The sequence below is a fragment of the Asparagus officinalis genome, chromosome 7 (genome assembly GCF_001876935.1).
Source record: "Asparagus officinalis chromosome 7, Aspof.V1, whole genome shotgun sequence".
Lineage (NCBI taxonomy): Eukaryota > Viridiplantae > Streptophyta > Magnoliopsida > Asparagales > Asparagaceae > Asparagus > Asparagus officinalis.
In genome coordinates this window covers 73,074,000-73,100,329 of record NC_033800.1, presented here as the reverse complement: position 1 = coordinate 73,100,329, position 26,330 = coordinate 73,074,000, and the positions used below count along the sequence as shown (strand labels likewise).

Here is a 26,330-nt window from a genome sequence, read left to right as displayed (position 1 = left end):
CCCCCCCCCCCCCCCCCCCCCCCAAAAACCCACAAAATAATAAATAAATAAGTAGCCATTCCCATGATGAGTTGTCGCAACCAACGACCACATTAGCATGCCCAAATTTTCATGAACATAGCCAGCAGAAGACTATGGCCAGCTGAACTTCATTGCCATTAGTGAACTACTACTTCCAAAATGTTTTCAAAATTATGATGGTTAACATGCTGTATATGGTAAAAGAATAGCTCAATGACATATCCCTCTTTTATATATAAAAAGAATTTGGTGAACTGCTCTAAAGGCACAAAAACATGCCATGTGTCAAAAAATTGCCACGTGTCCATCTATCCTATTATATATCCTATCAGAAATTGACATGTGGGCATCTAATGATATCTTCAGCTAAGAATCCTCATCAAACTAAATCTATCAACAATTAGAAAATTCTAATAATTAAACCCTCCCTTCTAATCCCTATCTTCACCCAAGAATTCTCATTAAATTAAAATTATCCACAATTAGATAATTCTAATAATCAAAGCCCTCCTTTATATGTAAACAGTTTTTTAAGATGAGAAATTTATCTAGCCCCCTTCAAAATAAAAAAATACAAATAACCCCTTGAAAATCCAAAATTACAAGTAACCCCTGAGATAAAAAAAAATTACAGTCTCTTCAAAAAAATCCAAAAAATTCAAATAAGCCCGTGAAAAATCATAAAAATTATAGAACAACTCCTTAAGATTCAAAATTTACAAATAAACACTTAAAAATTCAAAAAATACAAATAGTCTCATAAAATTCACAACATTATGAACTTCCCACTTTAAAATCCAAAAATTACAAACAATCCCTAAAAAAGCTGAAAATTACAAACAATTCTATAAAAAGTGCAAAAAATACAAATAGCCCCCTGGAATTTAACAAACAACCCCCTAAAATTTTTACAACCAGCCCTCGAAAGTTTCAAAAACTACAAATATCCCCCTGGAAATTTTACAAACAGTCCTTTGAAAATTTTAAAACCATCCCCATGAAACTTGCAAAAATACCAAACATCCTACTGAAACAAAATATTACAGACACTTTCCTAAAAATTTACCAAAAACTAATGAAAGTTTCATAATTTGCAAACACCTCTAAGGAATTTACAAAAATCTCCCAGAAAGTTTCAAAAATTACATATAATCCTATAAAAATTTTACAAAATAGCAACCTGAAAACATTAGGACCACCCCCTTGAAAGTTATAAAAATTACAAAAAAAAACCCCTCAAAACGTTGAAAAATTACAAGCACCCCTTACAGTTTCAAAACCACAAACATCACACTAAAATATTCAAAATTTACAAACAGCATCCCAAGAACGTTTAAAATTACAAAAGGCCACCTAATCCAACATATTATATCATAATATTATAATATATCAGTAGTGTGGGGAAGTCAGAAGATTGGATGGTTTAATGGCCGTGGGAAGTCTCATGTGCCTAATACTAGGGGATAGTGAAACTTCTTACTACTCATTTTGGAGATTAGAAGGAAGTCATACCCCCACCCATGTCCCAATCCCATACGAACCAAACATGAGACTTGATTGAAATCTCGGGACTTTGAAATTTCAGTCCCTTTCCTATAGAGAACCAAGTGTTGTATATGGTCTTTTCCAATTAAATATCTTTCTACAAAATATCAAATATCAACTTATATCATGTTTTTTATTAATAAAAATAGCACTTTTTTTTAGATTCATAAAGAAGGGATTAATGGTTAAGCTATCATTTCAAAATTAGATTTTAATTTATCTATGAAAAACTATACTGCTCAAATTATCTACTTTAATTGATAAAGAATCTTTGTTCACTTTTTCTCATAACATAGCAAAAAGAGCTACACATTGTCTCTTCCTTCATAAGAAATTAATGTATTAGTAAATAGATGATCTATAAGTTAAAATCTACAAAGAAATATAACAATCATTTGATATTCATATATAAACCAAAGAAATCAAAATAATCCATGTGAGCACGGGCATAATACTTGTAATGTTTACTTGAATCAATATAAAAATGTGATGGTATTATCTCTGACCTATGTATCTGATTCTGAGCATAAAGTATTTCAGAAAGGAATAACCATACCATCGGTTGCAGTTTGAGACGAGGTAGCATCAATCACCATGGGGTCACCTACATTAGCATCCCCATGAGATGTTCTTTGTTCCTCCTCCTTGATAAGGGTGACTTTTAGAGCTTCTTCTTGCTTGATTCGTTCTTGTTCCTCTTCATAGGCTTTTAACTCATCCCCAACTAAAGGGATCCTTTTACTCATTGTAACTTTCACAGCTTTGGGGGGTGGATCCACTTGAAGCATACGAGCCAACGTCCCAAACTATAGTATCATCACTATGGATTTATCAGAAAAGTGAAGATATTGGATACAGCCTACATGATCGATGCTCCACTAGAAGCAACAAGAATTAGATTCTATTGTGCATGGAATCTACATATCTTACCAGCAGCTAATATACTCACATCTAAACTTAAAAAGGAATAAGCTTTGAACATGTATTTTGTTTGGCATTCTCTAAAATAAAGATACTATTTTAAAAAAAGTTAATTAGCTCTTTCCTAAATATTCTGCGCAACAATTAGAAATATATAAAAGAAAATTGGGTAGAGGTGTTACATAATCTGTTACCTGGCCTTTTTCGGTAAACAAAACCAAATTCTTTGCTTCTGTTGCCCATTCCACAAATAAATCATGAGAGGATCCGAACTCCAGACTGGCCATTGATGCTAGAACCACCTACACGAGGTACGGTAATCTTTCCTAATTTATGGCACAAAAAGCTGGTAGCTCAGAAACTTGAAACAACAAGGAAACAAAAAAAATACAAACCTTTGGACCTTCAGGTGATTTCTCAAGATCACTCTTGTTGATTTTGAGATCTACATACCTGCAATTGGCAGAATAGATGAATAGACAGAAGAATTTATCTGAAGATCCTTTTAAGAACAAAATCACCATATCAGAACTTCACCGATCAAACAATATATTCACTTCGATTTCAAAAAAGATTTTATCTGCATAAATCATAAGGTGACTCCTTAGGCCATCATCTAAGGAGTCGGCCTAAGATCACATGATTGAGGGCCATTGTGGATGATCCGCTCCGTTGAACTTTATCTACATATTCTAAAACCCCAACACACTAAATTTGGGGTGAACCTGTCGTCATTTGACCCTTCATCCACTCGTACAAATTTTAACGGTTTCAAATGAATAGAACTTTTCACATGGCTCGACGGAACGACAACGGGTTCACCCCAAACTTGATGTGTTGGGGTTTTAGAATATGTAGATAAAGTTCAACGGAGCAGATCATCCACAATGGCCCTCAATCATGTGAGCTTAGGCCGACTCCTTAGATGATGGCCTAAGGAGTCACCTTAGGAACACTTATATATACGAGTGGATGAAATGTCAAACCACGACGGGTTCACCCCAAATTTGGTGTGTTGGGGTTTTAGAATATATAGATCAAGTTCAACGGAGCGGATCATCCATAATGTAGCTCAATCAAGTGATCATCAATGACTAAGAAACTTAGTGGGCGTCCACTTAAGTTGACATAAGTTTTCTCCTATCATGACATTGTTGAGGTACATTGTGGATGATCCGCTTCCGTTGAACTTGAGTGTATATATTCTAAATACCCAGACAGCCAAATTTGGGGTGCACCGTCGTGGTTTGACCTCTCGTCGAGTCATGTAAAAAGTTCTATTCATTCGAAACGTAAGAATTGATACATGTGGGATAAGTCAAACCAACGAGGTTCACCCCAAATTTGGTGTGTTGGGATTTAGAAATGTAGTATCCCAAGTTCAACGGAGACGGATCATCCACAATGTAGCTCCATCAACGTGATCATCATGACTAGAGAAAGTTAGTGGACGTCACTTAAGTTGACTGATAAGTTTTATATAGAATATATATATATATACAATATATATTATATATATATATATATATATATATAAGTATATAATGTATGTATATATATATATGTATAATACATATATCTATACTATATATCATATAGTAGTAGTATCATAGTATATATCATATATATATATATATATCATACATATTATACATATATAGATACTACTTGTATATAATATGTATATACATATATGTTAGATATGTATATACATATATGTAATTATATATATATATATATATTATATATATATTATAAGTATATATATATATATATATATAGTATACACCGCACTAATAGTTGATCAAGCAGAACGATTAAGTAGCACTGTTATAAGAGCTAAAAAAGTCAAAATTCAAAAAGATCAATCCTACAAAACCAGGAATCTACCATATGCAAAAAAATAAAAAATAAAAAATAAAAAGAGGAAGAAGAAAGAAAGAAAGAAAGACCAAAATGGTTGTCACTTGTCACCAACAAACTGTAAACATCCTTACTGATAGAAGCACAAACCCTCCTCTTTAATATGCGTACAGAACTATGCTGCAGATAGCATGGCTAAATATTACAAGAAATCACCTTATCGATCTTAAACCTAATGTTCAAGAACCCATCTATATGCCAAAAGCATATTAACTAGTTTAGCATTCAGGAAATATTGCCAAGGGTCAAATTCTAAATGTGGGAGAGGCCCAGAAAGTCAGAAAGTCTTTAGGAATAGTTTGGTACCAATATGTTGGAAGAACTAGATCTACTTTACTGTTTCAGAAAATAATAAAGAAAACAGTCATATCTGCTCGTCAAATGATTGTAGTCCATTGATGTTTAGAGTAATAGGTAGACGGAATCCTAACTATCCATTGCATTTTTAGATAAAATCTCGATCCCATGAAATAATATGAATAAATAAAATCTTTACCCAACGATGTACATGATACTAGTAGCAACTGCATTAAATATTCAACCTAGACATGCATGAAGTAACATACAAATACAATCAGTCTAAAGCGCATAAACATTTCCTACTTTACATTTTCATCACTGCAAAGTTTCAAAAAAAAAAAACTGAAGCACATCTAGATGCCTTTAATCTCTTCCCAAGGGTTAGAAATTAACTTTATTAGCTCCTTCTACAAGCATGGCTTGTCAAAGCATTTGGTTTCCTGATACTTTAAATGAAATGACTGGTCATCTCCATTCAGAACTTATCTAGACATGTTTGATGTATCATAATGTTCATAGCCTCATACTAAAGGATTAATTCTTGTTAGAACCACCTAAGAAAATGAACTCAAATAATGCTCTGGAGCATCATGAGAAAGCAACATAAATTACAAGAACTTGTTTGTATGGAGTTTTTATTTAGATAGTGCCACGAGGACTAAAGATGGCAGATTATCCAGTAAAATGGAGAAGTAAACTATATGCATGCAGATCTTTTGTTAGAGTTCATTCTAACATTGCTTTGATGCTGTTTTCAGTAATGCTCTGATTACAGGCCAAAACAATTACATCACAGGAACACAGTGTATGAATGAAATTAAATAACATAGTAAGACCAATAGAAAAAGTAAAACAATGATTTTTTATGCAAAGCATAACAAATGGGACAAGCAAAAAACTCACCTCAATTGAAAAGCATTGTTACGTGAATGCTCAAAAGAATTTGCAATAGAGTCACTCATCCACTCAAGAGAACTCATGACATACTTAAGGGTGCTTGAGGACACATTTGTCAGAAAGAAGATTGGGTAAGTCAAACGTTCCTGTGCCCAATACTGCACAAACAATATTTTTAGATTCCCAGAATTGCATGGCTAGAAGCTCAGAATACAATTTATTAACAAAATAACCTGTTCTAGTATCAATATAAGTTCCAGGGCTCTTCCGGCTGTATCAACAGGAAGCAATACATTTCCATCTGCCCTCAAAGCCTTCAGGATTACATCTGTAAGAAAAATGCTTACATGTTAACAAATTACAGCATCTAAAGTTCATTTTTTACACGCTAAAAAGAAGCAAAGGGTGCAATAAGTATCCGCTTAGATTTATTACATGCATCGAATTCATATAGAAGCCTTTTGAAGGAAATAGAGTTGAATCAGAACTTATGTAATACAATAATACTTGAAGCTAACATTCTTTATAAATTGGAAGTACATAATGATTAATATGGAAGTGAAAAATGATCACCAGCCCTTCTAATTCCACAAGATTTTAGATGGAAAATTACGTTTACGGGAGGAGAGTTTTCTTGTATGGTTTCTGGAAAAAGGAAAGATATCTCTGCTGAAGTCTAAATATAATTACGAAGATCCAATACAAAAACTCAGTCTCAAGATTTGAAATCAACATCTGAGAGTCAAAATACCCCCATAAAGTTAATTAAGAGGATATAAGGAAGACTCCACCGTGTGCGATAGATCAGTCAAATTAAATAAAGCATATAGCAATTACAAATGCAGAATTTTCAAGTGGGAGCTATGTAAGTAAACAATTGAGAGCTATTGTTTAAAACAATAAACTTATCTCCAAAACAAATACAACAAGCTGAAACACAAAAGGTAAGGAATTCAGAGAAGAAAACAACAATATAAAATAAGTAAGGCATAAAATTGAGAAGGCAATAGAGAACTACCAAGAAACTCTTGGTCCCTTTGACGTTTGTAAACTTGATTGTTTAAAGCATTGTAAGCATCTGTTATCAGAACAGCAGGCCGGACAAAAGATTCAAGGACAGTTCCATTCAAGTGCCTGATAAACCAATTTAGTGAGTACAACCTTATGATCATTAAATAAGAATGCAAATCTTTGTTTAAATGGTACTTAACCGTTCTTTCCGATGGTTGAAGTCAACAGCATACACAACATCTTCTCCATCTTTCGTTATCTTCCAGACGGTACCTCCCAGAAGATGGCCTGCGACATGAGGAGCTATGACGATTCCCTCTCCTTTATCTGTTACATGATATGAAATAAAGCACTGAAACATCAAGCATTTATCACAGTGAAATTCGGCAATGGTTATGATTCTACCAACCAGAGATATGATGGTTTTGGGAGTATCTCAGCCTCGTAATGTTTTGGAAGGCAGAATCAATATCGTCCATGGTGAATAAGTTGAAATCTGAAACTTGCTGCAATATTAAGCGAGAAATACAAATCAAATACAGAAACAAATATGTCAATACAAGAATAATGATAGAAATACATATTAAATACGGAAACAAATATGTCAATGCAAGAATAATGATACAAAACAGCAGCAGCAGAAGAAGCAGAAGTTTATTAATGACTTGGAAAGGATAAACATATTTGCATAAAAGGTGCAACCAAATATCATGTAGCGAAAAAAAAAGAGAGAGACAAAAGTCTACAGAGCAATTATGTGCCTCCTATAGGAATTCCTTTTTCCACATTATGAGTCACCTGGACTTCTGAAGATGATGTAAACAAATTGTAATGGTTGAATTGTCATAACACAGTAACTAAATAATATACTTTGCAAGGTTAGATTCTGAACTATTCCTCAAGGCTTTAGATAATTTCATCTATAATAGCTATCATCCATCATTCATTCGTCTTATCCACGATGGAGCTACCTTAGTTGGGCAACGAATCTCGAGGACTAAGTTACAAGTTTGTTTGGATTCTTCATAGTTTCTGATCTAATCCAAGCCCTCTATAAAATACCACTATTCCTACCTCTATTCAGTCACAATCCAGGCAGGTTTTAGTTGGTCTAGAAATGAATTAACTTCTGACAGTACGTTACTCAAATTGTAGAAGTTTATACTTGCCCGAAATGCTGCTCTAACCCATGATCCCTTTCGATACCCAAAATCACGGAAATATACTGCCATATACTAAAACATCTGCGAATGGTTGCACGAACGACTTATTCTTTATTCATTAGTTATTATTATTGTAGAAACATATGCAGCATCATATCCACACCAATCGCATCCAATTTCATCAATTGTTCTATTAACATGTCACTCCACTTTCCCTTTCTCCTCTCCTCTCGTCCCCAAGCCCATAAAGCCCAACCATCTCTCTCGAGTTTCCCGTGCATCGCACAGGTAACAAGCTGTTCCTACATTTTCCAAACGAGCTTCGACCCAATGCAGATGATACAATGAAACTTACCCTGCGAGCGGCGTAGTAATCATACATCGTCAGCTGCCCGAGGCTACACACGGGGTCCGTCGAATACACTGGCGCAGACAGCCCCAGCTTCCTCATCGCATACGGCAGAGCCCCAACATGAAGTATATCTGAATGTGATATCAGAACCGCATCGATCTTGGAGGCCACCCTGCAAATTGGACGTAATTGGTTCTAGGGTTTCGATCAAAAACTCAAATTTAAGCGAGGGATTTGAACCTGGAGAGGGGTTGGAGGAGATTGACATCGAACTGATCGTTCCAGCCGCAGTCCATTAGGAAGTTGAAGCCGTCGACGGAGAGGAGGTAGCAGAGGGGGTTCTCGTTGTAGACGCCGGAGAGAGGAGTGACTTGAACTGAGGTCCCCATGGCGAGGGGTAGAGAGAGAGAGAGAGAGAGTTGAGATTTTGGGGAAATTGTAGGAATTTTTTTCTTTTTTTTGGGCGGTTTTTTTTAAGGGTTTTAGACAGCGGCCGTGGCCGGAGATCAGCGGTGGAGGTTTAGGATGCACGTGTAGTCTGTGTTCGGACTAAGCACTGTTACATAATTATAATCCTTTATCCCTTAAAATTAAAAATAATGGAGTATTTGGTTTAAAATTTTAGAGGGGATTATGCAGGACTATTTAGAGGGCGTTTGAAGCTTATTAGTTTTAATGGCTTTTAATTGTTTTTTGTTTTTTTCTTATAAAAATGCTATAAAAATTGATGGAGTAGAATAGTAATTTGTTTGGTTAAACCTAGCTTTTTTAAGTGAGTTTATAAGCTAGTTTTTCAAAAGCTAGTTGTACCCGCATTTCAAAATGGAACCTATAAGCTAGCTTATTTGATATTTTAACAAGTAGGTAAAAATAAAAAAACTAGCTTAATAGTTTTTTATGCTTCATTTTGTAAATTTTTTATGCTTTATAATTTAGATTTTTATTTCTTGTTTTCGTTTTATGCTTTGTAGTGTGGATTTTTATTTTCTTGCTTTTTGTTCTTGCTTTGTAGTTTAGATTTATTTTCTTTCATGCTTTGAAGTTTAGATTTTAATTTCTTGCTTTTAATTTATAGAATGAGTAGGTAATTTTTTAGGACTTTTAGGATTAGATGAATCTACTTTAATTCCCTTTTGGTTTTTGAATTGCTCTCTTTTGGTACTTAAAATGCTTATGCTTAGGACAATCAACTAGTGAACTAATTGGTAGGATAAGCTAAGTATATATACTTGTTCAATGCCCTTCTCGGACTCAAGCTCGGAGTTGCTAGGCTATAGGCTCAGGTTCAGGTCCGGGCCGATTAACGGGGCAGCCTGATTTTTTATTTTCTTAAAAAGTTTTAATTAAAAGTTGTGTTTTAAAAAAAATTCAATACAAATTAGATTTTTGTAAATGTTTGGATTAATATTTTCAAATTGTTGCACTTTTTTATAAAAAAATCATGAAGAACATTTGCGAAAAAGATTTAACTTATAAGTATATACTTAAATACAAGTATATAACTCTAGTTATATATACAACATACAAGTATCACATATTCACATACATGTATATACTTCTATATATATATATATATAATATTATATAATATATATGATATATAATATTATATATAGTATATAATAAATATAATATAGTTTATATATATATACTATACTTATATGAGCCATCATAATTTTTTAAGTATATACTTATAACTTATAAGTATATATGTTCATAACTATATAATATGAGTATTAAGTTTATATATCAATACTTATATATGTATAGTTATAGTTATAAATAAATATACTTATATGGTATACATGTATATACTTAAAGTATATAAATATGCAAAGTAATGTACTTAATAATTATATGCTTATCTATATATACATATTACATAGATTGTTAGGTCTCATGTTTATGAGCCTGTTGTCTAATCTAGTTTTGATGATTAACAAACAATTTCTAACATCGTTTGTCGAATGTTTGTATTTGCTTGTTAGGAATTCTACACAAATATCCTCAGTTGGAGGTTGGTTAGAATTGAGCTTAACGATGACATTCAATGGAGGTTGGCAGAAATCGGAATGAAATCGTCGCTATTCAAGTCAAGATTCATCATCGCTTCATCCGCAACTAAGACGAGCTTCATTGAAGACTTATTGCTTGGGTATATTAGTTTAGGAGTTGTACTTTATGTGTTATGCTTAGAGCTCAATTTATATACACACACGTATTGTTTCACAAATTGCATTTCGGATTATAGACTCCATGATATCATCTTACATTATTTCCAAATTCTATTAATCCATTTAAAAGAAGTTTCAAACTTGTTTGAAATCATTTTATCAAAATCAAGTGTTAACGACTCCGTATTTTGAACAATTTACAAAATGATAAGTTTTTACAAATGGGAAATGTTATTTAAAAAAAATCTTTAACATATTTGTTTTCATGAATATAAACATTTTCCCAAGTTTTATAATTTTTGGAGTTAATTTGTTATTTTTAATTGATTTTACAAAATCAGTTTTTCAGCAGAAAATGTGATGTGCACGCTTTCGGTCGACGGACTGTTCATATCAATCGACCGATAAACTGCTCTGCAATTTTAAGTTTTGTTTCTGGTCAGTCGACTGATATTTATCAGAAACCGAACAGCCTATCAGTTGACCGATATTGTTCTGGATTTTGCCAACGATCGGATCATCAGTCGACCGATAATGGATTTTGGCTATAATGGCTAGTTTTGGCATATTTTCTTTGAGAGATTATAAATACCCCTCAATGCTCATTTTTTGAGCTAAGTTTTTCAAGGGTTTTCACTGAGGTTTTAGGTTATTTGTTTTAAGTTTTTGAAGATCAAAAATTCGTTTATGTGAAGAGGTTTTCACAAAAAAAGGAATTCAATTTCAAGTTTGAGGTTTTTATCCTCAACATCTTCATCTCTTGTTTGGAGAAGTTTTCTAAACTCTTCATCTAGATTTTTATTATTTTATTTCTCATATATTTATGCTAGATTGATTTAAGTTTAATTTATTTTACTTATTGTTTCATACTCAACCGTTGAACCTAAGTTTTTCACATATAGTATTATTAGGTTGTGGGTGTGATCATTGAGTGAGCTTACAATTTTATTCTCATCTTGTTAGAGAACAAATCATTTACTTGAGCTTATTGTCGAATCACGTTGTAATACACAATGATACTCAGAGGAGCGGATGAGAGAAGAACAGGGTCAGTTCTAAGAGGAGTGGCTTAGTTGTAAAAGCCTAGAGAGGTAATAATTGCAAGCACTTGAGGAAGGTGACACGGGTCGGCTAACACTTAGAGAAGTGTATTGTGTGATTATCAACATGTGAGTTGTAAAAGTTTTCGGTGAGCTTTTGGAAACCAAATTGTGTAGTTATTTGAGATAGTGGAGAATCTCCTCGAGGTGAGGAGCAGAGACGTAGGTCAATGGTTGACCGAACTCTGTGATCATTTCCTTTTGTTTGTGTTTGGCTTTGACGTATTTTTATTGTCTCATTGTTTATATCGTCTATTGCTCATTGTATATCCTTGCATGTATCATTGGATATCACATTGCTAGGATATATTGCATACTAAGTTTTAATTTAGCATTGATATCGGATTAGATTAGCAATTACTCTATTCACTCCCCCCTCTAGGGTACTTTCAGTAACATGCATGTATACTTATTTATATATACATACTACATAGTAATATATGTATTTTTTATATACTTATATATGTTATCTTTATATAATCATACTTATATGACATACGTATATTTACAAGTACACACGTTCATAACTATATAATATAAGTATATTATATTTATATAAGTATACATATATGATATACGTATATATACTTAAAGTATATAAATATACATAATAATATACATAGTTATAAATAAATATACTTATCTATATATACATATTACATAGTAATATATGTATTTTTTATATACCTATATTATCTTTATATAAGCATACTTATGTGATATACGTATATATACAAGTACACATGTTCATGACTATATAATATAAGTATATTATATTTATATAAGTAATTAGATATATGATATATGTATATATACTTAAAGTATATAAATATACATAGTAATATACATAGTTATAAATAAATATACTTATCTATATATACATATTACATAGTAATATATGTATTTTTTATATACTTATATTACTTTTATATAAGCATACTTATGTGATATATGTATATATACAAGTACGCATGTTCATAACTACATAATATAAGTATATTATATTTATATAAGTATACATGTATACTATTTTTTTAATATGTCACTTTTACTAAATATTTAGCAAAATTGACCGTTTTACTAAATATTTAACAAAATCGATCTCTTTTTAGCCAGCTTATCAAAGCTAACCAAAAAGAGGTCTGTTTCGCTAAATCTATATTTCAAAACACATGGGACTACTAGTCTCGTGTGTTTAGTGGTCGCTAATCGGCTACTAAACAAGTTTCAGAAAACCCACGGGACTAGTAGTCCCGTGGGTTTTCTGAATAGTTTTTAGAAAATACACGGGATTATTAGTTACGTACGTTAGATAGAGAGTTGGCGTCGGCTGCCCAGCAGATCCATGAGACTAGTAGTCCCGTGGATTTACTGAGCAAATAAAATGTGCACAAAACATGGACAGATCATTCTAATTAAATATATACCTCATATATATTGATCATACTAATTAAATATATACCTCATATATATTGCTAAATATGCACAAAAAATATAAAATTCGCATCATATACATTGCTAAACAATACAATCGTTATATAAGTCATAAACATTGAGAAATAAACATTAATTAAAACACATTTAATTAATTCACAACATTACAACACAGTTGGTAGCTCATATACATATCCATATGCCAAAATGCTCCCAACAAATCCAAATGTATCAAGTATATGCAGTTACAAATAGAGTCTAAGTAGATAAACTAATAAACTATGATATACAACCTAAAAGTCCGATCCTCCCATGTTGTCTACCTCTTCATAACTGCTCTGATCGTTGGCGTCCTCCTTCGACTTGAGCTTGTATGTGCTCACTCTCCGGTTGCATGTGGGGCTACGGTTGCATGTGGGGCTGAGACGGACCAGCTTCATTATCATGCGAGCAAGATCCACCTCTTCTTCATCGGCGTACATATACCCTCTCCTCACGCGCCATCCACTCGCGACCATCATGCCGATCCTCATGGGTTCGATGAAGACCTCTATGAACTCTCCGCACTATCTGCTGCAAGACCGATACATGTATTGATTCTCCTCTAGTGGTAGTTATGCCCTCATTTGCTATCTCCTCTATCTTATCCATAGTGTCTATCTGCAATTATGTAAAAAGATATATATATAAACAACCAAAAACTAACAAGTGATTAAAAAAACTAAAAATGAATGGAAAACTATTTGAAATTACTTACTCAATCTATATCATCCACAACTCCTTCTTTCCCGACCATCTTTCTCAAAGCACCAAAACAAATACGGAACAAATGAAGAATAGATCCAAAACTAAAAAAAGATAGAGTCTTCACCAAAAAGATCTCACCTTTATCACCAAACGAAACCCTAGGCGAGCCTCGAAAATAACCTACTCCTCCAAATAGCCCAAGCGTAGCCCGAGCCCTTATACTACTTGTTGTGCGCTACGGAAGCCAAACAACCAAACTAACGTGCTACGAGAAATCAAATCAAACGAACATCGAGAGAAGGCCAAACGAACCAAATCAATGCCACAAACACAAATAACCAATTTTAACGTGATTCGACAAGTTGCCTACGTCCACGGGGCAAGAAGGGGATAGGGTTTTTCACTAATAGAGAAGAAGAGTACAAACTGAGATTACAAATCATTCAAACTTACCAATTAATCTCACCAACAAATCTCTAATTCTCTCCAAACAAAACCCTAACCAATAGCTCAGAAAATATTTTTTTTCTGTGCACCAAATATCCCTAAATTTCTTCTCAATTCTCTCTTCTAATTGTTTCATATATATAGAAATTCTAAAATCATAAACATACTAGGAATTATAAAATAAAAAACAAAACAGATTAGGAATCCTAATAACCTGTTACCAAAACAGATTTGGAATCATGTTACCAAAACAGATTAGGAATCCCAATAACTTGTTACCAAAACAAATTAGGAAACATATTAGGAACCTGCTATCCAACAATTTATTTAATATTAAAAATATACTTTTGACATCGTACTCTCTTAATATTTAGAGCTCCGCGGAACACAAAGAAACTATACTTATTGTCCCTATTATTTTAGAATGTAGATATATGGATAAGAGTTCATTAGGGGTTTGTTTAGCTTGAATATTTTTATAGCTTTTGTGCTATACTTAGTGTTCAGTTTTGGTTTGTTATATGAGAAGAATATTGTGCGGTATAACTTAATTTCTTATTTATGTTATCATGCTTAGACCGTCTCTCCTCTTCCTTTGTTGGGTGTGTGTATACTCAGATCACACTGGTTTATGTTATTCTAAAAGTGACAACCGAAAATTAATGTCAAAATCCAGCCAAGGTCTGAATTATGGAAAAAGCCCTCCTCGTTTAATTTTTGGTTGTTGTGTGACTTTAAAAGCACTAAATATTTTAATATAAAAGGCATCTTGCTCGCATCAGTTTGTAGTGAAAACTTGAAATATCTTCATCGTTTATCTAATTTTGTAAAAAGTCTAAGTATATTTCCTGTGTTACATGGTGTCATTTTATAAATTCCTTATCCTATCATTTGATGAGCTTTGAGATGGCGGGGAAAAGAATGCTTGTTATTTTAGCTTGAAGTTTTACCCTTTTTATAAAATTTTTGTTTTAATTGTTGGATTATTCTGTTATATTTTATCATACCTTTAAAGGGATTTATATTTCAGAATTACATATCTAAGGAAGATTTCCACTATTCACTTGTTGGTTTCTTTGGGCTTAGATTTTCTTCTGATCCTATTCCATAATATATGTGTATCTTTTGAGAGATCTTTGTTTTCATTGGGATTTTATTCCAACGCTACCACATTATATGTATTTTACAAAATTGACATTACATCTTTTATTTTTTATAATAATTAACCCCCCCTCCCCCCCGGTGTATGGTACTTTCCTGATCTTCTGTTGTTTGAAATCAATAAAGAGGGAAGCAAGGAAGAAAATCTACATTATCTCTTGGTGAGCAATACTTTCTATGTTAATGTGAGATTGATGAAGAGGCTTCTAACAAGATTGACGATGAGCTTTTCTTCAAATTATCAACCACAAACTAATGATCTACAGGAAATGTTTAATACTTGGCAGAGTTCTTTATTCTACATGTTTACTACCCCGTTTAGCATTTTAGCAGGTAAATAATAAGTTAATGTATGCGTCATTTCAGTAAGTATTCTTAGCAGAGTTGCACCAAGAAAGGGTGATGATGTCTTTGCTTTGCAGCTGACCTGAATCTTTAGAGTTCATGGTTCTAAGTTGTTTTTTTCCTTCCTAGAGTCCTGTTAAATAGATTTGATGCTTTAAAGAGTTCTTTAATGAAATGAATTGTTTACTTGAGATTAGCATTGTAGGCTCAATTATGAAGAAAATTTCTCATTTCGTTTTGTTTTTTGGGAAAAATGTTTTAAGGCCCCAAAATAAAAAATCTGTTGTGACTAGCCTCTCTCTCTCCCCCTCTCTCTCTCTCTCTCTCTCTCTCTCTCTCTCTCTCTCTCTCTCTCTCTCTCTCTCTCCTCTCTTCTCCCTCTACGCCAACATCCTCAACTCTCTATCAAGAACCAACAGCAACGGCGACCTCGACGGCGAGATTGACAGGTTCTTGATGGGAGTTTTGGGGGAGTTGAGGGGAATGGGAGGGGTGAAGGGGGAGGATTTGAGGGGGACGCGCAGGTTACTGGAAGCGATGGTGGGGATGGGGAGGGAAGGGAGGCGAAGGAAGTTTAATGAGTTGATGAAGAGAGGTGGGTGTGTGCCGAACGAGTACTTGTTTGGGTTTTTGGTTAGGGGGTTGAGGAGGTTGGGGGACGAGGAGGGGGCGAAGATGGTCGAGAGGGATTATGAGGAGTGGGATGTCCATGGGAAGTGGGTGGAGGTTGAGGAGGGGGAGGAGGAGATGGAGGTTGTAGGTGTTTGATGAAATGCCCAAGTGAGTTTTTTTTTAGCTTTTCGATAGTAACTGCTACAATTACAAAAGCATGCTACTAACATTTGCATTACGATCATTTTTTGGATCCAAAACCGATGAAGCCGTCGATTTGTACGAGACGGCCGCCAATTGCTTCAAGCTCGCCAAGAACTGTAAGAATTTGTTTGTTTCGGTCGGTTTGAATCACGATCATCCAAATGATTAGGGGATTCTAGAGTTTCCAGTCTTTTTATTGGTTCAATTATTAATTAATTTTAAAAAATTCTTTTTGATGTATTTGGCTTAGGGGAGAGAGCTGGTGCCGTGTACATCAAATTAGTGAATTGTCACTTAAAGGTTTGTTCTCACTTAAAGGTCTGTTGATATTATTTCGTGTACATCAAATTAGTGAATTGTCACTTAAAGGTTTGTTCTCACTTAAAGGTCTGTTGATATTATTTCTCATGTCTTAGGCAGATGCTGCTAATTCCCTAAACCAAGTTGTAAATCTCTTTTTGGAGATCGGCAGATTAAATATGGCCGCAAGATATTGCAACATAGCAGATCAGAGTACTTGTTGGACCTTAAACTAAGTGGAAAATTTAGAATATTTGTTTCCATATGCATTAGCAGATCAGAGTACTTGTTGGACCTTAAACTAAGTGGAAAATTTAGAATATTTGTTTCCATATGCATTATGTTGCTAATTGCATTTTTATTTAGTTGTGGATCATGTTATATATACAACCCCTCTGTTAGCTGCTTATATGGAAATTATTATGGTGTCCTCGATCTAGATTTAATGAGTCCTCTATGAAATGTTCTGAAAAGTCATGCGCTTGCTATGCTGACTAAGGGTTACATGTGTGCGCGGGAACTTGGTGAATTATATGAGAAAGAACAAGACATTGAGAAGGCTATGGACTACTTTGAGCGAGCTGCAGATCTTTTCCAGAGTGAGGATGTAACAACGTCTGCAAATCAATGCATGCAGAAAGTTGCTGAATTTTTCTGCTCAAGCTAGAACAGTAAGATATATACCTTGCTTGGAGTAATTATTTAAATTTATATGTTGAAGTTATAAATTAATTTTATTTGTTCACCATCATTTTGTTATGTAAAACTTTAAAATTATATCAGAGCAACAGACTGGAATGTTAGTAATTCACAAATTTAATCTTTTTCATTTATACAGTATCATATATCTAACTAGCTTGCTACTTTATATCATGCAGTTTTGATTGTGAAATTTTTGTTCCGTTATATATGAAGGCTATAATCCATGGGGTTGATACGAATTAAGTAACTACTCCCGATGCTGAGTATAATGTCATCCGTGCCAGGCTAGCAGCTGAACTTCTAATAGAAGGATGTCAACAGAAGAATCAAGCAGAGACATTTGATAAGGATAGGAGAAAGCTATTCTAAAAAATGATTGGTTGAACCAAAACATGTGTGCATGTCTGTATTGTGTATATTAGTTTAGTTGTGTAAACAGTTAATGTGGATGACAAACAATGCAGCAAGCTTGACCTTTATTATTCTTATTGTATTTTCTGATATTTTTGCCACTATATATTTATGTTTTGTTTTGATACAACGTATATTTAACAGGTTCAAATGAAAAACTACATGTTTACTTGAATGTCAATAGGAAAAGCCAATACGTAACATGTACATTTGACAAGCTAACATATTCAGTTGCATGTTATCATGTTATAAAGAAGACTGACATGTAATAGTAAAAGTTAACATATTATGCTGAAAGTTAACATGTTCACAAGAAAGTTAACATATGCAGATGAAAGTTAACATATACAGCTGATAGTTAACATGTTCACGTGAATGTTAGCATATAAATCTGAACGTTAACATATACACCTGAAAGTTAACATATAGAGATGAGAGTTAACATGCAAGAGTCTGGGCATACCCCAACTAGGAATCTGTATCTAGTTGTTGTTGGTAGCATATGTGAGATGGGAAAGTTTGAGGAGGTTCTAGGTCTTCTATGATTATTTTGCTTTGGGGATATTTGAAAGTTAACCATTTTCAATAAATGTTAGCGCAAAGAGCGGAAGGCTAACATGTTCCCGTGAATGTTAACTCATTCAGGTGAAAGTTAACATGTTCATTTCAAGCATATGATTAGTCTTAAAACTTTACAGATTACAAAAGTCTGCAACAATATCAACTTTTTAGCAGCATATAATCATTTTGTTTTCCTTTCTAGTGTTATCATCATCATAAATGCAAGGCTTTGTCTTGGTGTGGATGGCAAACTACACATGTTATTGTATTTATGGTATTTTGCCACCATATATCTACATTTTGTTTTGATACAACATATTTTTAATAGGTTCAAATGAAAAAAAAACTACATATCTGCCTTAATGTTAACATTATTAACGTGAAAGTTAACATGTAGAGCTTGAAGTTAACATCTTCAGATAAGAGTTAACATATTCTAGTGAAAGTTAACATGTTCAGTTGAAAGTTAACATGTTCGGCTGAAAGTTAACATGTACGGTTAAAAGTTAACATGTTCAACTGAGATTTAACGTTTTCAAGTGAAAGTTAACATGCTCATGTTAGAGTCAACATTTTCGTCTGACGATTTACCTTTTCAACACTTACTTTTTAAGCTGAAAGTTATTATAGTACCAAAATAATTAACAGGATACATAAACAGAATACCTCAACTAAACAAGTACATTACACAAAATTTCTTACATTCTTGCAGCTGATATTATTTAGTATACAAATATCTTACAGAAACCACTCCAATCTCCATGCAAATCTACACAATTTAGTATACATGCATTCTTTAGAAAGAAGCTGAGCTTGATCTTCGCAGCTGATACTTTGGTTCTGGTGGCGGCTCAGAATGTAATATTGTGTCCAACTCCTAGAAAAAAATAAATGAAAAACCTGAGTTACTTGGGCATTTCATCAAACACCTACAACCCCCATCTCCTCCTCCCCCTCCTCAACCTCACCCTCCTCAACCCCCATCTTCATTTAAAAAAAATAAATGAAAAACCTGAGTTACTTGGGCATTTCATCAAACACCTACAACCCCCATCTCCTCCTCCCCCTCCTCAACCTACCCCCACTTCCCATGGACATCCCACTCCTCATAATCCCTCTCAACCATCTTTGCCCCCTCCTAGTCCCCCAGCCTCCTCAACCCCCTAACCAAAAACCCAAACAAATATTTGATCTTGAAATTTTGCATTGCATTCATACGAACATTAATGCTCGCACACAACTCCTTGTAACTCCTCGTAATGTTTCTAACAAAAAAAAAGAACCTACAAGCTCTATGAAGAGCATCAAATAAGAAAATATAAGTCATCTAAACTATGTTGTGTTTCACATAAATAGTTCATGACCTGCATATATGTTCAATGTCAGCGTTTCTAAAGTAGTTCACAAACTGTAACAGGCAAAGAAAAACACCTTTTACAAGGATATATATATCATGCTTCCCTCAAAACAAGGATATATAAATGCATATGCATTTAATCAAACTTACAAACCATTAAGTCTATTAACCCAAACAATTTGTGCGATAAAACACAGATTTCATTCTAATGTGTGAATTCTACTCAAATGAGCATATTGCATAAAAAATGTGTCATCGCCAAATAAAGAGAGAAAAAATAATTAAAATGCCAGGATAAAACAGAGACAAACCTAATTTGGCCAAGTTGAATCTCTCTCCCTGTTATGAACCTTGACAAAACCACAAAAAGCTACAAAGTATCAATAAGATCCCAAATTCCACATAAAATTCATTCAAGTATCCAAAATACACAACTAAAAAAAATAAGAACACTAGATTCTCTGAAGGGGTGCTCTTTACACTAACAGGGAACATGTAGAGCTATTGAACTGCAAAATTTTGGAAGTGAAATCAAAATAATCAATTTGCAACCACTGGCTTTGTTTCTATTGAACACTAAACTCACTGGATGTCTTGAATTTTTTGCATAAAAACCACAAATTTCCACCTTTAAAACAGACGAGCAATGAGACAATGGAGAGTTAAAATTGGGAACATAACATACCAATTAAAATTATAGAAGGGACCAAATTGAGAAAAGAAGAGAAACCCATCTCCAGAAACCTAGATCTGCAGGAAATTTGACTAAAAAATAGGAAAATTTTTGAAAAAGGGAAGAACCTTGAGCATGAACAACAGCTACAATAGAGTCCTCTTTCGTGCCGCAATTGCTCATTTTCTTTCTCCTCTCTCTCATTCTAATCCTTGAGTGGAGAGCTAGGGATCGGCGTCGAGGCTCGAGCGGTCGAGGGCTTGCTCTGGGAGGCGTGGCGAGGAGGACGTCGGCGATGGTGAGGATTTGGTCGGGGCGGTCGTTGGAGAGCTTGGGATCAGCGTCGAGAGGTCGAGGGCTTGCTTGGTGAACTGGCGAAGCGTTGGGATCCAAGTCCAACAAGCAACAAGGTCGCGGGCGAGACTCGAGGAGGGAGGCGGCGGTGGAGTGGAGGAGGGCGAAGGGGACGGCGAGGAGGGTGGGGAGGAGGCCGAGGCGGAGGGGGCGGCCCCAAAAGGAGACGAGAGCGGTGTGGAGCTCACGGAGGGGCACATAGCAAAGGAGGACCCACTAGATGCCAGATGATTGTGATGGTAGATCACCAGCTCCATGGGTTAAGAGGAAGAGTTCCTGGGTGAGAGACGTGGGCATTTTAGGTAGGTTGGTCAAAATACACCCAGTACATGTATACAAATGAGCTTTTGAGACTAGACCACACTTTTCACACTTTTTTGGGGCTAAATGCTAAGGGAAAAAGATGGTGGGGCTGGGCCACATCTGGATCTTTTTTTGGGGGGCTTGAAACATTTTTCCCATTTCAATAATATGAGGGATTAATTCACAATAACTTAAAAGTTTAGGGACCCAATAGTAAATTCATTTATTTAAGGGACAATTTCAGGATATAAGATTTAAGGGACTAATATCCTTAAAACCCAAAATCTAAATAAGTACTTGTTATTGCAATACCCTCAATTCTACACATTTTGGAGTGGAAAGGGGAAATTTCAGTTAAATAATAGAAAATTAGGAGCATTTAAGATTCCTTGGTATAACTTTGGAGTACTTCAAATCAATGTCGTCATAGTGGATAAACTGGCAAATACCTAGATTTTAGTGGTTCATTTACAAGTTTGAGTGATTTGGGGATATATAAGCAAATATTGCAAAACAATGATGTATAAATGAGTGGAAATGTTGTGGGGGTGGGGGTGGGGGTGGGGGTAAGGAGCTGGGCGCTTTCGGTAGAAATTTCGCTTTGACCGGCCTTTTAAGGAAGTTGATGAGTTGATGAAGAGAGGTGGGTGTGTGCCGAACGAGTACTTGTTTGGGTTTTTGGTTAGGGGGTTGAGGAGGTTGGGGGACGAGGAGGGGGCGAAGATGGTCGAGAGGGATTATGAGGAGTGGGATGTCCATGGGAAGTGGGTGGAGGTTGAGGAGGGGGAGGAGGAGATGGAGGTTGTAGGTGTTTGATGAAATGCCCAAGTGAGTTTTTTTTTAGCTTTTCGATAGTAACTGCTACAATTACAAATGCATGCTACTAACATTTGCATTACGATCATTTTTTGGATCCAAAACCGATGAAGCCGTCGATTTGTACGAGAAGGCCGCCAATTGCTTCAAGCTCGCCAAGAACTGTAAGAATTTGTTTGTTTCGGTCGGTTTGAATCACGATCATCCAAATGATTAGGGGATTCTAGAGTTTCCAGTCTTTTTATTGGTTCAATTATTAATTAATTTTAAAAAATTCTTTTTGATGTATTTGGCTTAGGGGAGAGAGCTGGTGCCGTGTACATCAAATTAGTGAATTGTCACTTAAAGGTTTGTTCTCACTTAAAGGTCTGTTGATATTATTTCTCATGTCTTAGGCAGATGCTGCTAATTCCCTAAACCAAGTTGTAAATCTCTTTTTGGAGATCGGCAGATTAAATATGGTCACAAGATATTGCAACGTAGCAGATCAGAGTACTTGTTGGACCTTAAACTAAGTGGAAAATTTAGAATATTTGTTTCCATATGCATTATGTTGCTAATTGCATTTTTATTTAGTTGTGGATCATGTTATATATACAACCCCTCTGTTAGCTGCTTATATGGAAATTATTATGGTGTCCTCGATCTAGATTTAATGAGTCCTCTATGAAATGTTCTGAAAAGTCATGCGCTTGCTATGCTGACTAAGGGTTACATGTGTGCGCGGGAACTTGGTGAATTATATGAGAAAGAACAAGACATTGAGAAGGCTATGGACTACTTTGAGCGAGCTGCTGATCTTTTCCAGAGTGAGGAGGTAACAACGTCTGCAAATCAATGCATGCAGAAAGTTGCTGAATTTTTCTGCTCAAGCTAGAACAGTAAGATATATACCTTGCTTGGAGTAATTATTTAAATTTATATGTTGAAGTTATAAATTAATTTTATTTGTTCACCATCATTTTGTTATGTAAAACTTTAAAATTATATCAGAGCAACAGACTGGAATGTTAGTAATTCACAAATTTAATCTTTTTCATTTATACAGTATCATATATCTAACTAGCTTGCTACTTTATATCATGCAGTTTTGATTGTGAAATTTTCGTTCCGTTATATATGAAGGCTATAATCCATGGGGTTGATACGAATTATGTAACTACTCCCGATGCTGAGTATGATGTCATCCGTGCCAGGCTAGCAGCTGAACTTCTAATAGAAGGATGTCAACAGAAGAATCAAGCAGAGACATTTGATAAGGATAGGAGAAAGCTATTCTAAAAAATGATTGGTTGAACCAAAACATGTGTGCATGTCTGTATTGTGTATATTAGTTTAGTTGTGTAAACAGTTAATGTGGATGACAAACAATGCAGCAAGCTTGACCTTTATTATTCTTATTGTATTTTCTGATATTTTTGCCACTATATATTTACGTTTTGTTTTGATACAATGTATATTTAACAGGTTCAAATGAAAAACTACATGTTTACTTGAATGTCAATAGGAAAAGCCAATACGTAACATGTACATTTGACAAGCTAACATATTCAGTTGCATGTTATCATGTTATAAAGAAGACTGACATGTAATAGTAAAAGTTAACATATTATGCTGAAAGTTAACATATTCACAAGAAAGTTAACATATGCAGATGAAAGTTAACATATACAGCTGATAGTTAACATGTTCACGTGAATGTTAGCATATAAATCTGAACGTTAACATATACACCTGAAAGTTAACATATAGAGATGAGAGTTAACATGCAAGAGTCTGGGCATACCCCAACTAGGAATCTGTCTAGTTGTTGTTGGTAGCTTATGTGAGATGGGAAAGTTTGAGGAGGTTCTAGGTCTTCTATGATTATTTTGCTTTGGGGGTATTTGAAAGTTAACCATTTTTAATAAATGTTAGCGTAAAGAGCGGAAGGCTAACATGTTCCCGTGAATGTTAACTCATTCAGGTGAAAGTTAACATGTTCATTTCAAGCATATGATTAGTCTTAAAACTTTACAGATTACAAAAGTCTGCAACAATATCAACTTTTTAGCAGCATATAATCATTTTGTTTTCCTTTCTAGTGTTATCATCATCATAAATGCAATGCTTTGTCTTGGTGTGGATGGAAAACTACACATGTTATTGTATTTATGGTATTTTGCCACCATATATCTACATTTTGTTTTGATACAAAACATATTTTTAATAAGTTCAAATGAAAAAAAAACTACATATCTGCCTGAATGTTAACATTATTAACGTGAAAGTTAACATGTTGAGCTATATGTTAACATGTAGAGCTTGAAGTTAACATCTTCAGATAAGAGTTAACATATTCTAGTGAAAGTTAACATGTTCAGTTGAAAGTTAACATGTTCGGCTGAAAGTTAACATGTACGGTTAAAAGTTAACATGTTCAACTGAGATTTAACGTTTTCAAGTGAAAGTTAACATGCTCATGTTAGAGTCAACATTTTCGTCTGACGATTTACCTTTTCAACACTTACTTTTTAAGCTGAAAGTTATTATAGTACCAAAATAATTAACAGGATACATAAACAGAATACCTCAACTAAACAAGTACATTACACAAAATTTCTTACATTCTTGCAGCTGATATTATTTAGTATACAAATATCTTACAGAAACCACTCCAATCTCCATGCAAATCTACACAATTTAGTATACATGCATTCTTTAGAAAGAAGCTGAGCTTGATCTTCGCAGCTGATACTTTGGTTCTGGTGGCGGCTCAGAATGTAATATTGTGTCCAACTCCTAGAAAAAAATAAATGAAAAACCTGAGTTACTTGGGCATTTCATCAAACACCTACAACCCCCATCTCCTCCTCCCCCTCCTCAACCTCACCCTCCTCTTCCCATGGACATCCCACTCCTCATAATCCCTCTCAACCATCTTTGCCCCCTCCTAGTCCCCCAGCCTCCTCAACCCCCTAACCAAAAACCCAAACAAATATTTGATCTTGAAATTTTGCATTGCATTCATACGAACATTAATGCTCGCACACAACTCCTTGTAACTCCTCGTAATGTTTCTAACAAAAGGAAGAACCTACAAGCTCTGTGAAAAGCATCAGAAAAGAAAATATAAGTCATCTAAACTATGCTGTGTTTCACATAAATAGTTCATGATTTGCATATATGTTCAATGTCAGCATTTCTAAAGTAGTTCACAAACTGTAACAGGCAAAGAAAAACACCTTTTACAAGGATATATATATCATGCTTCTCTCAAAACAAGGATATATAAATGCATATGCATTTAATCAAACTTACAAACCATTAAGTCTATTAATTAACCAAAACAATTTGTGCAAAAAACACATATTTCATTCTAATGTGTGAATTCTACTCAAATGAGCATATTGCATAAAAAAATGTGTCATCACCAAATAAAGAGAGAGAAAATAATTAAAATGTCAGGATAAAACAGAGACAAGCCTGTTATGAACCTTGACAAAAACCACAAAAAGCTACAAAGTATCAATAAGATCCCAAATTTCACATAAAATGTTATGAACCTTGACAAAAACCACAAAAAGCTACAAAGTATCAATAAGATCCCAAATTTCACATAAAATTCGTTCAAGTATCCAAAATGCACAAAAAAAGCTACAAAGTATCAATAAGATCCCAAATTTCACATAAAATTCGTTCAAGTATCCAAAATGCACAACTAAAAAAAAAAAGAATAAAGAACAAAGAACAAATTGAATTGGGCATATGGACCTTCATTCTTTCTGTGTCAAACTTCAAGTCTTCATTCAAAACTATCATCTTATCAATGAAACCATGCCTTCATACAACAAAAAGCCCCAAACCCCCCACATTTTACCTCGTTGATAACTACCTACCTGTGGCTGAGATCTAGAGGCGTAGGAGACGAAGCCCGAGAAGAGGAAGACGGGCAGGGAGAGCAGGCCGATCCGCTCGTGGAGGAGGACGAACGCGCTGAAGAAGACGAGCCACTACATCAGCTTAGAGAAGTTGATCCTCGACCTCGTGACGGAGGGCTTACGGCGAGGCGGAAGAGGCGGAGGAGGGCGACGTGGGAGTCGATGAGGGAGGTGGCGTCGGAGCGGAGGAGGGCGAAGGGGACGGCAGAGGAGGACCCACTGGATGCCAAATAATTGTGATGACAGATCACCAGCTCCATGGGTTAAGAGGAAGATTTCATGGGTGAGAGATGAGGGCATTTTAGGTAGGTTGGTCAAAATACACCCAATACATGTATACAAATGGGCTTTTGGGACTGAGCCACATTTTTCACACTTTTTTGGGGCTAAATGCTAATGAAAATAATTGGTGGGACTAGGTCACATCTAGATCTTTTTTTAGGGGCCTTGAAACATTTTTCCCTTGTTTTTTTCCATTTTTTCACGCTGATGCTGCGGTGACACGTGGGTTAATGCTGCTTGTTTAAAAATGTTTTCAACATTTCAAATGTTGTGTAATCTAACCAAAGCAACAAC

The 26,330-nt window shown here is 34.6% G+C and overlaps 1 protein-coding gene and 2 long non-coding RNA genes across 6 annotated transcripts in view; 2 read left to right on the top strand and 1 right to left on the bottom strand.

Moving 5' to 3' along the window:
• The window catches only part of LOC109848634 (cleavage and polyadenylation specificity factor subunit 2), a 20,272-nt gene extending 11,598 nt beyond the window's left edge, over positions 1-8,674 (bottom strand). Inside the window, 10 exon segments of the mRNA XM_020418246.1 lie at positions 2,123-2,372; positions 2,682-2,789; positions 2,883-2,940; positions 5,614-5,765; positions 5,841-5,935; positions 6,626-6,741; positions 6,819-6,945; positions 7,028-7,124; positions 8,137-8,305; positions 8,374-8,674. Of these exon segments, the coding sequence (XP_020273835.1) occupies positions 2,123-2,372; positions 2,682-2,789; positions 2,883-2,940; positions 5,614-5,765; positions 5,841-5,935; positions 6,626-6,741; positions 6,819-6,945; positions 7,028-7,124; positions 8,137-8,305; positions 8,374-8,522 (1,321 nt within the window). The 5' untranslated portion in view covers positions 8,523-8,674.
• LOC109849792 lies at positions 16,273-17,841 on the top strand. Of its 2 annotated transcripts, none has more exons than XR_002249235.1 (5): positions 16,273-16,321; positions 16,423-16,473; positions 16,608-16,657; positions 17,157-17,328; positions 17,536-17,841. It is a non-coding gene; the product is annotated as an uncharacterized LOC109849792 (long non-coding RNA). The 2 variants fall into 2 exon arrangements; XR_002249234.1 differs by having other exon boundaries at positions 17,098-17,328.
• On the top strand, positions 21,917-23,228 carry LOC109850107. 3 transcript variants are annotated; one of them, XR_002249339.1, is made up of 4 exons: positions 21,917-21,998; positions 22,133-22,182; positions 22,544-22,715; positions 22,923-23,228. It is a non-coding gene; the product is annotated as an uncharacterized LOC109850107 (long non-coding RNA). The 3 variants fall into 3 exon arrangements; XR_002249338.1 differs by having other exon boundaries at positions 22,485-22,715; positions 22,960-23,228; XR_002249337.1 differs by having other exon boundaries at positions 22,485-22,715.